The sequence below is a fragment of the Ctenopharyngodon idella genome, chromosome 2 (assembly GCF_019924925.1).
Source record: "Ctenopharyngodon idella isolate HZGC_01 chromosome 2, HZGC01, whole genome shotgun sequence".
Classification (NCBI taxonomy): Eukaryota; Metazoa; Chordata; class Actinopteri; order Cypriniformes; family Xenocyprididae; genus Ctenopharyngodon; species Ctenopharyngodon idella.
Genome location: NC_067221.1, coordinates 27,360,738 through 27,375,798, shown reverse-complemented (window position 1 = coordinate 27,375,798; position 15,061 = coordinate 27,360,738). Strand labels below are relative to the sequence as shown.

At 40.7% G+C, this 15,061-nt stretch overlaps 1 protein-coding gene across 1 annotated transcript in view; it reads left to right on the top strand.

Annotated features, from left to right (window-relative positions):
• LOC127504081 (B-cell receptor CD22-like) overlaps nucleotides 1-15,061 on the top strand; it is a 38,566-nt gene extending 23,505 nt beyond the window's left edge. Inside the window, exons 9-11 of the mRNA XM_051878467.1 lie at nucleotides 13,742-13,822; nucleotides 13,977-14,039; nucleotides 14,190-15,061. Coding sequence (XP_051734427.1) covers nucleotides 13,742-13,822; nucleotides 13,977-14,039; nucleotides 14,190-14,210 — 165 coding nt within the window. The 3' untranslated portion in view covers nucleotides 14,211-15,061. The remainder of the gene's footprint in view (nucleotides 1-13,741; nucleotides 13,823-13,976; nucleotides 14,040-14,189) is intronic.

Here is a 15,061-nt window from a genome sequence, read left to right as displayed (position 1 = left end):
CTTTATTTTTACCTGGGTTGGTAGAGTAATTAACTAATTGAGTCAATGGTTCAGCTTGAAACCTTGCTTGGGATAGAGTCTGGATCTCCTGTTATTCATGTATAGGTCTGTGTATTGTATTGCGCTGTGCCTGATAATTCTAAGTGCTGTTTCTTGTATTTTCTTATGTATATTGTTTCTGTTCAAGGTTTTCAAAGTGTAATGGGCACTTTGTGTATGCCAAAATGTGTAGAATTTTGGCCAACTTTCTTCACATTTCTATCTCTTTTGTTTGTGTAGCTTTCTATGCTGAATATTCACTGTTTTTAAAGTGTAGACCAAGTAATTCTTATGACCAGTGTTTCTGTTAGGACTTTTGTGTAAATTCTGGGGGTTGAGTATAACAGGTATAAAAATTATACTGTAAAATATAAATGATCTAGACAGATGAACTGGCCATTTTGAAGCTGAAGACAAACCTTTTCTGTAAGTACTTAAAAATCCACAACCATGAACAAAATACTTCACATAAAAACTTTTGTTTTCTGCATTTCACTATACATTCTGTACTGCAAAAATTGTTGGCTCTTATGACACATAGCCTACTTGTAATGTTCAAATGTCACATTTAAACTTATGAAACAGCAACTTATGTTTCTCTTTTCCTGAGTACTCTCAGAAAGTGGAGGCGCTGCTGGGCCTTCTTTATCAGTGCTGTGATGTTGGTGGTCCAGGAAAGAGTCTCTGAAATATATACTCCAAGGAACTTAAATTATGTCACTCTCTCTACACTATCTCCATTTATGTAGAGGGGGGCGTAATCCCCCCTATTTCTCTTAAAGTCAATAATGACCTCCTTGGTTTTTGAGGTATTTAACTGAAGATGATTTGCTGTGCACCAATCTGTTAAATGCCGCACCTCTTCTCTATATGCAGTCTCATCCCATCCTGAAATGAGTCCGACTACTGTCGTATCATCCGCAAACTTTATAATTTTGTAGGTTGGAACACAGTCGTAGGTATAGAGAGCGTACAGGAGAGGACTCAGCACACAGCCCTGGGGTGATCCAGTGCTGAGTGTGAGAGAGGAGGATACGTGAGAGCCAAATTTTACAGTTTGTGGTCTATTGGTTAAGAAGTCCTTTATCCAGGCACAAGTAGAGGGTGGAAGCTGCATATCCAGTAATTATCCAGTCATTTAAAAATAAATAAATAAATAAATAAATAAAAATTATTGCAGACTTTTTTCATGTTTGTAAAATAATCACAAAATGTTCTGTATTTAAATTTGTGTTTATATTTTGGCACTCCAGATGAGTTTTATTGCTTTATTGCAGGGTGCTTGATCTCAGTTTTTGTCCTAGCAGGAAAATCAAGTCTTACATATGACTCTGTATAAGCAATATCAATTACCACGTCTGCTTTTTCACTTTCTCAGCGTCGCGTAGCCAGCCAAAACTCAAATGGAATCACAATTCCCGTAGCATTTGCATTCCCGATGCCTTACACGGAAACCTGTCAATCAGTGTCAAGGGTGGGATTATGCTATGGGGCGTGTTTGTGTTGGCAAGCGACGTCACTCACAGTCGACAGCATTTGGCGGGCCTTGCGTTCAACGGTTTGATGGAAAATGTGTTGATCAAAAGATCAGGCCTTTTTTATGTACAATTTTCATTTAATCTCGTAATGAAGAAGTTGATCTCCTAGCTGCTGCGAGAGGTGGAAGTCGTATCTCCATCGAGTGCTCCTTCCCCCGCGATGATACGCACAAGAAGTGAGGTCCCAAATTTGACTTTTTATAGGTCCCAAATTGGACTGTATTTGCTACTGAGCACCAGTTGTCATGTATTAATGTGTTCCTACCTGATTATACTGTAATAATACATTTAATACAAATACATATAGCCCACTTTCTTCTTTATATGGGGGGCACTGTGTAAATGAGACCACCAGACATGCTCTGCTACTCGTAATCAGAAACATCAATAACTTAAGATCATTCACAAACTCTGTTAAACTGATAAAAATATAACCAAACTCGTGTTTCATAAGACAGTTTGACAACTGGGTTATTTATATACATAATTATTACTATTGCAAAATATTTTAGTTAATATTTTACTATTTTATTTTAGTTAATATTTAGAATTAAAGTTATTTTCTTGCTTTAAAATGTTTCCAAGGTGCACGTAGTGAAGTGAGGAGGTTGTTCGCCCCATATGCACAATCACCAGTGGGTTTACGGAAGAGGTCATGCAGTTCATCTCTGCCAGCAAAAAAATCGAAGACCATAACATGCACCCACAGGTTTTTTTGCTTGTCTAAAAGAAGAGACTGTGAGCTTCCAAACCCATCCGAGAAGCTGAAGCTGGAGAGCGCTGGTCTGGGGGAGAAAAAAATTGCTTTCCCAGGTAAATTCCCTTGTAACATTGTGGAAAAAAAATAGTTCTATCATATAGAATGTCAATGCAGAATTATGTTTCTATTCACAAAATTTTAAATCAATTTATTTTCTGTACACATTTTGTTTGCCTTTCAGATAAATATTGTCAGCCAGAGGATTTTACAGATTACCTCTATAAACAGTTTCCGAAGCTCAAAGATGCTGGAGGCTATGAACTTCTTAAGACTCGAGGTGCTACCCGCTCAAAGTCATTGGAGATAATCCCTTGTCCTAATGAAGGATACTCGGCAGAGTACTTGAGCAACAGTACCCTTGGCATAGGAGATGGCATGATTTACATCAGACCTCTTCAGAAAGATCTAAGCTTGGAGGTAGGTAAACTGCATAGACAAAGCATGGACAAATGCTTGTTAAGATTTGCCAGGTCTGACTTTATTTTTTTTTATACATGGACAAGTATTCAGAGGGAAAATCAGGACAAGGGCCACAAGTACCTTGTTTGTACTGCCAAGAAAAAAATTTCTGTTGCTGAAATGCAGAAACATGTCGACCAATGTGAAAAGTAAGTGATATATGTAAAACTTTAAATAAACAATAGAATGGTAAATATTAAAAGTGTAATAAGCAATTTTTATTTAAACAGATGAGTTCTACCTTTTGTCTACATTTATTGTCAATTCCTTTTTTTCATGTGGTTTTTTTTTTATTATTATTATTATTTATTTATTTTTTTTAACATATCAAGTTGGAGGGAGGGGCATGCCAAGGGTTTCCCTAGAGACAGCAGCAAAGAATATATAAATTATATGCGTTATTTGTCCAGTGCCGTATACATTCCACTTTTTTCTTTCTCACTAATACACATTTATTAAAATTAAATACCTTAATCCATGCTGTTCCTGTCTTCTACGTATGGTTCGCTCGGATACTCCAAGCTGAACACATGAGTAACCGCATATCATGCAGTACTCAATCATCTCTAGTGGTATGTCGATCAAAGGACGTCCTGGTCCTTTAGTTGTCCTGTCCTTCACAAAAAGCCGATTAGCTACTTCACTGAGGTTGGATGAAGACAACATTACTGATGTTGCTCTTGGTCAAGGCCACAAACTCATTTAATTTATCCAAAACTAAATGGCTTCTGAGTAAGAGAAAATCATTGGAGAATGAACTGTCATCAACTTGCTCCGCAAGCATCATAAGGTCCTCCACAATTTCACCAACTATCTCCATCGCTTGCCAACACAAACACGCCCCATAGCATAATCCCACCCTTGACACTGATTGACAGGTTTCCGTGTAAGGCATTAGGAATACAAATACTAAGGGAATTGCGATTCCATTTGAGTTTTGGCTGGCTACGTGACGGTAAGAAAGTGAAAAAGCAGACGTGGTAATTGATATTGCTATTATGACAGAGTCATAACTCGTAAGACATGGGAAACACAGTTGCAAATGGACTTTGCTTTTCCATTTGAAATTTGGCAGTCATTGTGCGTACACGTAAATGAAAATGCAAACTCTAATGTGCGATTTGCAGTTGTGTTTGGATTATGTCATATTTTATGTGTTCACAAATTGAAGACGCAATTGCAAATACAATTTGCAATTCCATTTGAATAAAGTCCGGAATATTATTCCATACATTTCACTCTGAAATGCACCACAATATGGAAGTGAAGTCAGTCGCAACTTCCGTTTCATTGCCGACTTCAGTCACTGGAGCTTCAGCTTTTGCTGGTCAAACATAATCAAAGTCCCTTTCAAGGAAAGTCAGTTTACTTGCAACACTTTCAGGCAGCTTTTTCACTCAAAACCAACTCATTTCTGCCTGGTGTCACAGACACGCCAGGCTCCACCATTCACCAATCACAGCGCACCACTTCTCCTGAGTACTGATCACCGGCACCTGCACCTCATCACCACCTCATCAACACCAGCATAAAGAGCACTCACACTCACAGCCACATTGTCCGGTCTTGTTTGCATCTAAACTTACCTGTATGCTCACCTCAAGGACTCCTACTAAACTACTTACCAGTCTCCAGCGTCTCCTGTTCTCCTCGTGTGATCTCCAGTCCGTGTGTGAGTGTTCTCCGTGTTCTACGTTCATCCACTCCAACGTCATTCAAGATCTCCACGTCTGCAACCACAAAAGGACAGTATCACTTATCTTCACTCCAGTTTATCATCTTCACGTTATCACATACTCACCTGCACTGCTGTTAAACTCTGCTGGTATCAATAAACATCCTTGTCTGTGATCTCCTGTTTCCGACCCTTCTGTGTTGTAACACCTGGATGGTGAAACACACTGAAAAACTGCTGGCCAAAGTCACATTTTAATAACATATTTCAAATCAATAAAAAAGCAATAAAATCCAGAACCATAAATGTCGTTTCTGATGCTCAAATAGCATTAAAGTGTTTATTTTAGGTTTGTCCAGCCAATGCACCTCTCAGAGCTGTTTCTGTGGATATCTGAGTTTAAAATTAGCTGCAGTGACACGATGACTCAAGCTTTACTCTGACAGGACTGATTTCTTCTTCCTCTTGGGTGTGACGTCCCTCAGCGTCTCTCCATCGCTTATGAAGGTCACGTGATCACACTGTGATGCTGCTGTCAAAGGTTCATGAGTTTGGTTTTCACACTTACTGTACTAAAGAGGAAACCGTATTTTTGACCATGTTTAGAAACATATGGTGCATTCGAGAACAAGGCCACAAGATAAAATGATAAAAACTTTCAGACATTCAGATGAATCAATTCTGCTTCATCAGCGTTAAGTTCATTGTTTAACTTCTGTTGCTTTTAATCATACAGTGAAACAGAGGTTTATCAAATATACAGTTGGTGATGCTGGTGATGAAATATGTTTTTTACATCACTGTCACTGCAATACCTTCCAGTGTTTTACAACTGAATGAATATAGGTATTCCCAAGTTTGAAAACATTATTACATGAGCATCTTCATGGATTGATGTAAAGTTTTTCTCAGTTTAACCTTTTTGTCTTTAGTCTGATGTCATCAGATAAAACTCTTCATCTGCCATCAGCGCTATAGTTGAGGTGTCATAACCTCATATTAAAATATAATGTGTTAATCATGTGACATTCAGTGTGAAAATGCCAAAACTGGTTCCACCCTGATCATTTGTAGTGCTGTCTCTGGCCACGGGTGTTGGTGAAACGGGTAAGAGCTTGATTTTATAACTGTTCTGTCAAATTTCTTAAGTGTTGGGGATTTATGGGGGATTTATGGGAGATTGATTGAGGCTAGTTGTCACAGGGCTGTGTCTCAGTAACTATATGGTTTAAAATCAAAAGACCAAGAGCACAAAAAATGTGTTTTCTCTAGCAGTATTTGGTGTTATTGACAAACACCTCGATAAAAATTCACTTTAATCTTTTACACAATAGATAACTATATAATGAAGGTTGACTATATAATGAAGGCTGCTGTCAATCAAAGGGGGGCGGGGAAAGACGTTGGACAGTTCCACACTTCTGCAGTGCAAAAATGACTGTTGCTGTCATTTTCATGGATAAATAAAGCATTTTATTGATTTCTGTGTGCTTTAAGCAAAGAACTAGAGCTTATGTCTCTTTTGGTTTATTCTCTATTCAATCTCAAAATGGATAGTGCTCAATTTTCACTGACAGGAAAGAGGAAGTTCAGGGCCTGTTGATACATTAGTTGAACCACACACTAGTACATGTGCATGTGCAGCTATAGTCAAGATACAGTTGTTGTTGTTTTTTTTAGTTGAGCTAGTGTCTTCATCTTTATGTCCAAGAACAGTATGACATATATCGCATTGTGTGTGATTATTTTCAAATGTAAAAATATGCCACTGTACATTTGTTGTAGGTGATGCTATAGTGACGTCAGTCAGAATGGCTCCTCCTCTTCCTCTGATCTTTCTCATCATGATTCATGGTCAGTCAATGCAACACTTCAGAAACACTCAAAAGAAACTGGATACTGCATTTTTTTGCACATGCTGCATAAAAGGATGAATTCTGTGTTTCAGGGGTTTCTAGTGCTGGTTGGGGTGTGAGTTACAGTCCTTCACACATCTGTGCATTAAAGAACTCATCAGTGATAATGAGCTGCACTTATACATACACTACTGGATATCAGATCAGGAACGTGTTCTGGACCAAAACAGAAGATAAAAATAAAACAGAAGAGTTTCCAGATCTGTCTGAGGACCCTGAATACAGTCAGAGGCTTCAGTATCTGGGAGATAAACAGCAGAACTGCACCATGAGACTGAGTCATGTGACACTGAAGGATTCACACAAGTACTATTTCAGATTCACTACTGATAAACCTGATGGTAAATGGATTGGTAAACCAGGAGTGACTCTTGCTGTCACAGGTGACTTTCATGAGGTTTCTCTCTTCTTCTGTGCATTATGTTGAATAATAATCAGTGTATGACAGCAGCACTAGATATAATGTGTGTGTTGTGTTCAGATCTTCAGGTGGAGTCTCCTGAGAGAGTGACAGAGGGAGATTCAGTCCGTCTGACATGTAAAAGCAGCTGTAATCTGACTGACAGAGCAACATTCATCTGGTACAGAAACTCACAGCCATTAACTGAGAGAAGAGACAGAAACAATGAACTCCTGCTGCAGTCAGTCAGAAGAGAGGATGCAGGCAGATATAGCTGTGCTGTACACGGACACAATCACACCTCTCCTGCTGTTGAGCTCAATGTCATGTGTGAGTACAGGCTCATTTTAAAAACTGGAAATTATATTTGAATGAGATAATTTAAGGAAGTATTTTTTGTTCCTTTTAAGCCCGGGATGCACTGCACAATTTTAGCAATCCTATAAGATCATTACCTTATCACACTGTGCAACATGGATCTATTAAACTTGGGTACAACATGCATGTAGACTATACAATAATGACACCTATTGACTCGTAGGCTATGATGCAAGTTTCTATAGAAGAATAATTTATGTCATCAGCATGCGCTACTGGTAAACAAAAAGACCATGTTGAATCACACTTTGGCAGTTGTAGATTTTATGTGTGCTGAAAAAAAAGAAGCGACAAAAAAGGAAGGGAAAAGAGACTGAGGTAAGCAGTTTTAAGTTTTAGCGCCACGTCGCATTGATTTCATGTTGCATTTTTATTGGCTTGTCAGTAGACGTAGGTCGTAGCAGCAAACACACTGTGCGATAATCATGCTGAGTTTCTGACACTCAGAAAATGATCGTAGGCTATGTTTGGTCGCAACACCAGGAAAAACGTCTGTCTTTGAACCTCTCTCACTGTATGACATATGACCACCGATGAAGAGCCACAGTCACAGAAATCGCCACGATTGTTTCACAATGGCAATCTTTCGTCTGGGACAGCAAAAAATCGTGCAGTGTATCCCGGGCTTTAGACCCTCCAAGGAGCGTCTCAGTGTCCATCAGTCCATCTGGTGAAATAGTGTCAGGAGATTCAGTGACTCTGATCTGCAGCAGTGATTCAAACCCTCCTGCAGAAATCAGCTGGTTTAAAGGAAGAACGTTTGTAGGATCTGGAAGAATCTACAACATCTCAAAGATCAGCTCTGATGACAGTGGAGAATACAAGTGCAAGTCCATCAATGAACATGGAGAGAAATACTCTGATGCTGTGACTTTAAATGTCATGTGTGAGTTGAAGGATTAGTTTACTTTCAAACGAAAATTATCGCAAGCTTTACTCAACCTCAAGACATCCTAGGTGTATATGACTCTCTTCTTTCTGATGAACACAATCAGAGAAATATTAATAAATATCCTGATGCATCCGAGCTTTATATTGGCAGTGAACAGGGTTCATGAGTATGAGCTGAAGAAAGTGTCTCCGTCCACATCCATCCATCATAAACACACTCCACATGGCTCCGGAGGGTTAATAAAGGCCTTCTAAAGCGAAGCGATGTGTTTGTGTTAAAAATATCCATATTTAACACATTATGAAGTAAAATATCTAGCTTCGGCCAAACCGCCTTCCATATTCAAGTTACAAAGAAAGTTTAAACTGCCGTTGTGTCAGTTACACTTTTTCTATAAGTTGAACAGGGATGGCGTAGGACATAGCGTTAGCTTTCTGACCTGCAAGAGTTTTACACTTTCTTCGTAAGTTGAATATGGAAGGCGGTCCAGCAGAAGCTAGACATTTTCCTTCATAACTTATTTATTTATTTTTACACAAATGCATCGATTCACTTCCGAGGGACTTTATTAAATCCCCAGAGCCATGTGGAGTACGTTTATGATGGATGGATGTGGATGGATGTAGATGGAGACACTTTCTTCAGCTCATTCTCATGAACCCTGTTCACTGCCATTATAAAGCTCAGATGCGTCACGATATTTATTAATATTTCTCCAATTGTGTTCATCAGAAAGAAAGTCGTATACACTAGGATGGCTTGAGGGGGAGTAAAGCTTGGGCTAATTTTCATTTGAAAGTGAACTAATCCTTTAATGATTGTTCAGTAACTGTGGTAACCATCAAATTAATGGATTTACAACAGCAAAACAATGTACCTTTCTTTTGTCTATTATAGACCCACCCAGGAACGTCTCAGTCTCCATCATTCAGTCTGGTCAGACTTGGGCGAGAGATTCAGTGACTCTGATCTGCAGCAGTGATTCAAACCCTCCTGCTCTGAACTTCAGATGGTTTAAGGAGAATGAAAGCTCAGCTGTTGGATCTGGACAGAGTTTCAGTGCACTACAGAGTGGACGCTTCTACTGTCAGGCTCACAATCAACATGGATCTCAGAGATCAGACGCTGTAACTGTGACTGTTAAAGGTAGAGCAGCTCATTACTCTTTCTAAATTGAAGAAAATGAATCTGTTCAGATGTTTTACTCTTTTGTAGGACATCTGGTAATATTATACATATCCATTGGAGTGGTTTGTGGAGCTGCAGTGATCATCATGATGCTGATTTGGTAAGATATGTGTCTGTGGTGGTACTATGTAGTTTGTGTGAATGAGTGACTGAGTCAAAAGGTTGTGAATTCAGAGAGACGTCATGATGAACGTGAGCCAAGGCAAAATTTCCAATTTTCCATCCTCTCTTTCCACACTGACAGCTACTCAGTTAGTTATTGAATGAGGAAGTCTGAAGCTCACATCATTACTGCAGTAAATCCTGAAGATACACCAGTTCCCTTTCAAAGGCTACACTCTAAGCTGCGCTTTATTCAGCGCTGTGGGAACGTCTTTAGTCGTGACCAGCTGTGAATATATGTGTAAAACAACGTCAATGTTATATTATAACCTATATTTATAGCCTTGCGTGACGTCATTGGAATGCGTTGTAAGCGAGGCTATAATTAGATGTGCCACAGGTGCATCAGCAGGTCTTTTGTCTTCAGAGGCCATTCTGTGAAGTTGTGTGAACTGTGTATCTCAAGCATCTATTTCTCTCTTTCCCTCTTGTCAGGAGTTAGATTTGATAGGCAGAGAGCAGAAAACTTTCTCTCATCTGTTCCTCCTTTCACTCTGCAGTGCAAGTGAAAGTGAACGTTTCATATATATATTATATACATATTATATTATATTATATTATATTATATTATATATAGAGAGAGAGGAAGTATGACTGAACAAGGCAGACGGTGTGTTCCTCCATGTTTGCGTCCAATCTCCGAAACGAACACACACCTGTACTGTTTTGTTTGTTTGGGGGAAGAGCACGCTGTCCTTGCGTTGGAAGGTGGCGAGTGCGAGCATTGTGAACTGTTCACAGTTAAGATGCTTCGTGCTCGTCTCTTTCTTCCAGGGATCAGCACCCGCATTAAGATCGTGGGGCTCGCAAATGGATCTCGCTGACGAACGGGAGACGGGTCCTGCCCTTTCGCCCGATTTGTCACCTGATCCGCGCGTCTCCTCGCACGATCCTGAAGCGCACTCCGGTGCTTCTTCAGCTCATGTGGGTGACGATGATTCTCTTCTCGAGTTTGCTGCCTCTGAGCATTCCTCACGTGATGATAAAGCCGTTGGGGAATTACTCGAAGTAGTAACTCAAGCTGTGGCTAGATTACAGCTAGACTGGCCACAGGAAAAAGAGACCCCCAAACCATCTAAGCTTGAGGATAGGTTTTTGTCCGGTGGCAGAGGGGAGGGGCCACAACGCCAGTCTCTCCCCTTCTTTGAGGACCACCATGACGAATTATCAAAGTCATGGAGAAAACCATATACTTCTCGTGTTTTTGTGCCATCGACGTCGATTTATTCGACTATTGTGGGAGCTGAAGCACGGGGGTATACGATGATGCCACAGGTTGAAGAGACGCTTGCGAGCTATCTCTTGCCTGTGTTTGCATCATCATTAATAAAACCTACCCTCCCCACAAAGCCCTGTAGAACCACCTCGGCGCTTGTGGGAAAAGCTTTCCAAGCTGCAGGTCAGGCTGGTGGACTTTCACTTGCACTGCCGGGGCAAGCAATGTTACTGTCACAAGAGCTGCAAACTCTTCTGGAGAAAGGGGCCAAAGAACGTGTTTCCCCTCTACAGAGAGAGTCAGGCTATTACAGCCGATACTTCCTAGTTCCCAAAAAGGATGGGGGGCTGCGTCCAATTTTAGATCTTCGAGGCTTGAACCGTTCAGTCAAAGCTCTCAAGTTCAAAATGTTAACAGTAAAGATGATCGTGTTGCAAATCCAACAGTGCGATTGGTTCGTCACGATCGATCTCAAGGACGCATATTTTCACATCGAAATATTGCCACAACACAGGAGGTTCCTGAGGTTCGCTTTCGGGGGCGAAGCTTACAAGTATCGGGTTCTTCCATTCGGCCTAGCCCTACCACATCGCACATACACAAAATGCATGGATGCAGCACTGGCTCCGTTGCGACTCCAGGGCATTCGCATTTTGAATTACATAGATGACTGGCTAATATTAGCGCAGTCGCAAGAGATGGCATTAAAACACAGAGATGTTGTTTTAGCTCATCTGGTTTCTCTAGGGTTGAGACTCAACGAGAAGAAAAGCGTTCTCTGTCCAACCCAGAGAACAGCACATTTAGGGGTCATTTGGGATTCGACCATGATGCAGGCACAATTGTCTCCCACTCGAGTCGAGACCATTCTTCACACCCTGAGAAATGTCAGGCTAGGCCAAGATCGTACTCTTCTACAGTTTCAGAGAATGTTAGGTCTCATGGCATCAGCGTCCTCGGTAATTCCTATGGACCAGTTCAGTTGTGGCTCAAAGCCAGGGGGTTTCATCCAAGGGCCAAACCCCTGAGGCAAATAAGGATTACGCGCCACAGGCTTCGTACCCTATCTGTGTGGCTCAGACCCCGGTTCCTCACCTTGGGTCCCACTCTAGGGGCGCCATGTCGTCGCAGATTGCTAACGACAGACGCCTCCCTGACGGGCTGGGGAGCGGTCTTAAGTGGCCGTCCAGCCCAAGGGGAATGGGGGGGCCATCAGCTCGTCTGGCACATCAACTGCCTAGAATTGATGGCTGTATTTCTGGCCCTGAAATACTTCCTCCACCAGCTGAGAGGCTGTCATGTCCTAGTGCGGATGGACAACACAACAGCAGTCTCTTATATAAATCGCCAGGGAGGTCTGCGCTCGCGTCATCTGAACAGGATAGCGCGACAGATTTTTCTTTGGGCCCAGGACAAATTCCTGTCACTGAGGGCAGTGTATATTCCTGGGAACCAGAATGTGGGAGCGGATTTACTGTCTAGACAGAAACTACCGAGCGGGGAATGGAAACTTCACCCCGAGGTAATGAAGCAGATATGGCTGGGATTCTACGAAGCGGAGGTGGACCTCTTCGCCTCTCAACAGACAGCGCAATGTCCCCTTTACTTCTCTCTGAGTCACCCAGCCCCCCTAGGTCTGGATGCGATGGCGCATACATGGCCTTTGATGCGCCTGTATGCCTTTCCTCCAGTTGCTCTGCTCCCAGGAGTTCTAGCCAGTTTCTGACAAGCTGTTAACTCTAAAAATGTTTTTTCTCATGGCTATAACTTCTCTAAAGAGAATTGGGGACTTGCAGGCTCTGTCCGTTGTGCCATCCTGCTTAGACTTTGCCCCAGGAATGGTGAAAGCTATTTTGCATCCTCACCCTGACTATCTGCCGAAGGTACCTTTCTCGACCTTTTATCCAGTCACTCTTGAAGCCTTCTGCCCTCCGCCATTCACAACGCCAGATCAGGAGAGACTTCACAGACTGTGTCCAGTCCGTGCTCTTCAGACTTATGTCCACCGCACCAGCCAGTGGCATAAGTCAGAGCAACTGTTTGTTTGTCATGGCGACCATAACAGGGGTGTGGCCGCCACGAAACAGACCATGTCACATTGGGTGAGAGATGCTATTGCCCTTGCCTATGAGGCTCGTGGTCACACTTCGCCAACGGGTATTAGGGCTCATTCCACCAGGGGAGTTGCCTCTTCTAGAGCTTTGGCAGGGGGCGCTCCCTTGCAACATGTTTGTGATGCGGCAGGCTGGTCCTTTCCGCACACATTCATAAGGTTTTATAGTTTGGATGTTCATGGTACTCCAGGCTCTCACGTCCTTGAGTCAACATCACAAGCTAGTGTCTGAGACTCTCTGTGCTTGTGACACACTTCACAGCCAGGGGGTCCGGACACACAGTGCGGCGGCTTGGGTATTCTCGTTCCCACAGCGCTGAATAAAGCGCAGCTTTGAGTGTAGCCTTTGAAAGGGAACGCCCCGGGTTACTTCACTGTAACCCTGTTCCCTGAAAAGGCGGGAACGAGAAGCTGCGCTTCATTGCCGCACTGGGATGTCCCAGGAGTGCTCTTCAGACAAAATATGATGACACATCAAATTATAGCCTCGCTTACGACACATTCCAATGACGTCACGCAAGGCTATAAATATAGGTCAATTTCATTGACGTTGTTTTACACATATATTCACAGCTGGTCACGACTAAAGACGTTCCCACAGCGCTGAATAAAGTGCAGCTTCTCGTTCCCGCCTTTTCAGGGAACAGGGTTACAGCGAAGTAACCCAGGGCGATTTCATCACATTCAAAATGGCAGTGTCACGTCCTAGAGAAACCTCATTGGTTCAAAATCATAATTGTGTATTAAACATCACATAAGTTCTGATTGGTTGTAATTGTGTCAAATCATTGTCTTTAAAGGGGAATCAGGTGGATGAAAAAGAGAAATAACACACAGGAGTCTCAGGTGAGAACAATTTATTTGGTTATCAGTAGTTTACTGATCAGGTACATTAATTTGTAACTAAAAGTTAAACTTTAAATGTAGTTGTTACTTTATCTAATGAGTTGTTTATATACATTTCTTTTTCTCTCTATTCTGTTTTTTTTTCTTTTAATGGCACAGATGGTTCATTCCAGACCTCATCATGACAGACACAAAGCTTGTGATGTTGAATTGAGTGAATCTGTGTATGAGAATGTAACGGTAAATGTTTTAACTGAGGATTTCCTACACCTTTACTCAAACAGAATTAAACGCTCCTCAATGTCAGTGTGAAAATATCAAATATCTTTTGAATAAGTATATGGAAATTTAAATAACACACTCCTCTTTTCACTCTGTCTCTTCATTCATAAAGGCTGCTCAACTTGATGATTGTAAACCCGAACTGAACTCTGTGTCTGTGTATGAAAATCTTCCAGTAAGTAAGAATACCTACAAGACAGAGAAAAACCCAAAAAATTATTATCCATTCCTCATGACTAATGTTCTTGATACTTTTATTTAAATATCATTATCAATTCAATCAATCAGTTTTCACTTTCTTTCTCTTTCTTTCTTTCTTAATCAGCATAACAACAAGAGGCTGTAATGTTTTGAACACACAGCAAATACATTACAGCCTTTATGAATCTCTATGTGGGCGGAGCCCTGAATGATTGACAGGAGTGCCGTGATGACGTGTGACTGAAGAAATTTGAGGATCATGTTAATCAAACAACAAAAGACAAAGAGAAAATCACTTACTGCTCTTGAATGATTAACTTATGTAGTTTTAATTGATTAATCTGTATTTCATTTTAACAATGAAGATTATTCAATGTTATTTTAAATTTGATTACTGTTTCTCTATTCAGTTTATTACCTGAATACTACTGTTAGACCTACCTGAAAAATAAAGCAGTCAATTTCATTTTTATCTTTATTATATTGAATTTATTTGTGCTATTCTTAGCACAAAACTTATTCTTATTTGTTTATTTGTTCTTATTTTATTACTGTCTTTTTTAAATTCAATTTACCATTTGAAACCAAGCTTCCTTACGGAAGCCCGTTTCCGCCACTAAATAAAAAAAAGAAAATATATCACGCAATTGTGAGATGTAAACTCGCAATTGCGAGAAAAAAAAGTCAGAATTCTGAGATAAAAAGTCGCAATTACTCTTTTTATTTTTTTATTTAGTGGCGGAAACGGGCTTCCATACTTCCTTGTGCTGTGTGTGTAATTTATTGCAACAAAATTACCCCACTGTAAAAACAAATACATTGAGTTAGCAAATATTTGTGAGATAATTGTAATGGTAACTGATCAATGTTTATATATGAATAAAAGCTTAAAAGATGTCATCATATAAAGTGATCTTTCAGAAGAAATTGTTGATTGCCTACACTTTCAATGGATGGACAAAAAAAATAAATAATATTGAAAATATCTATATGAAA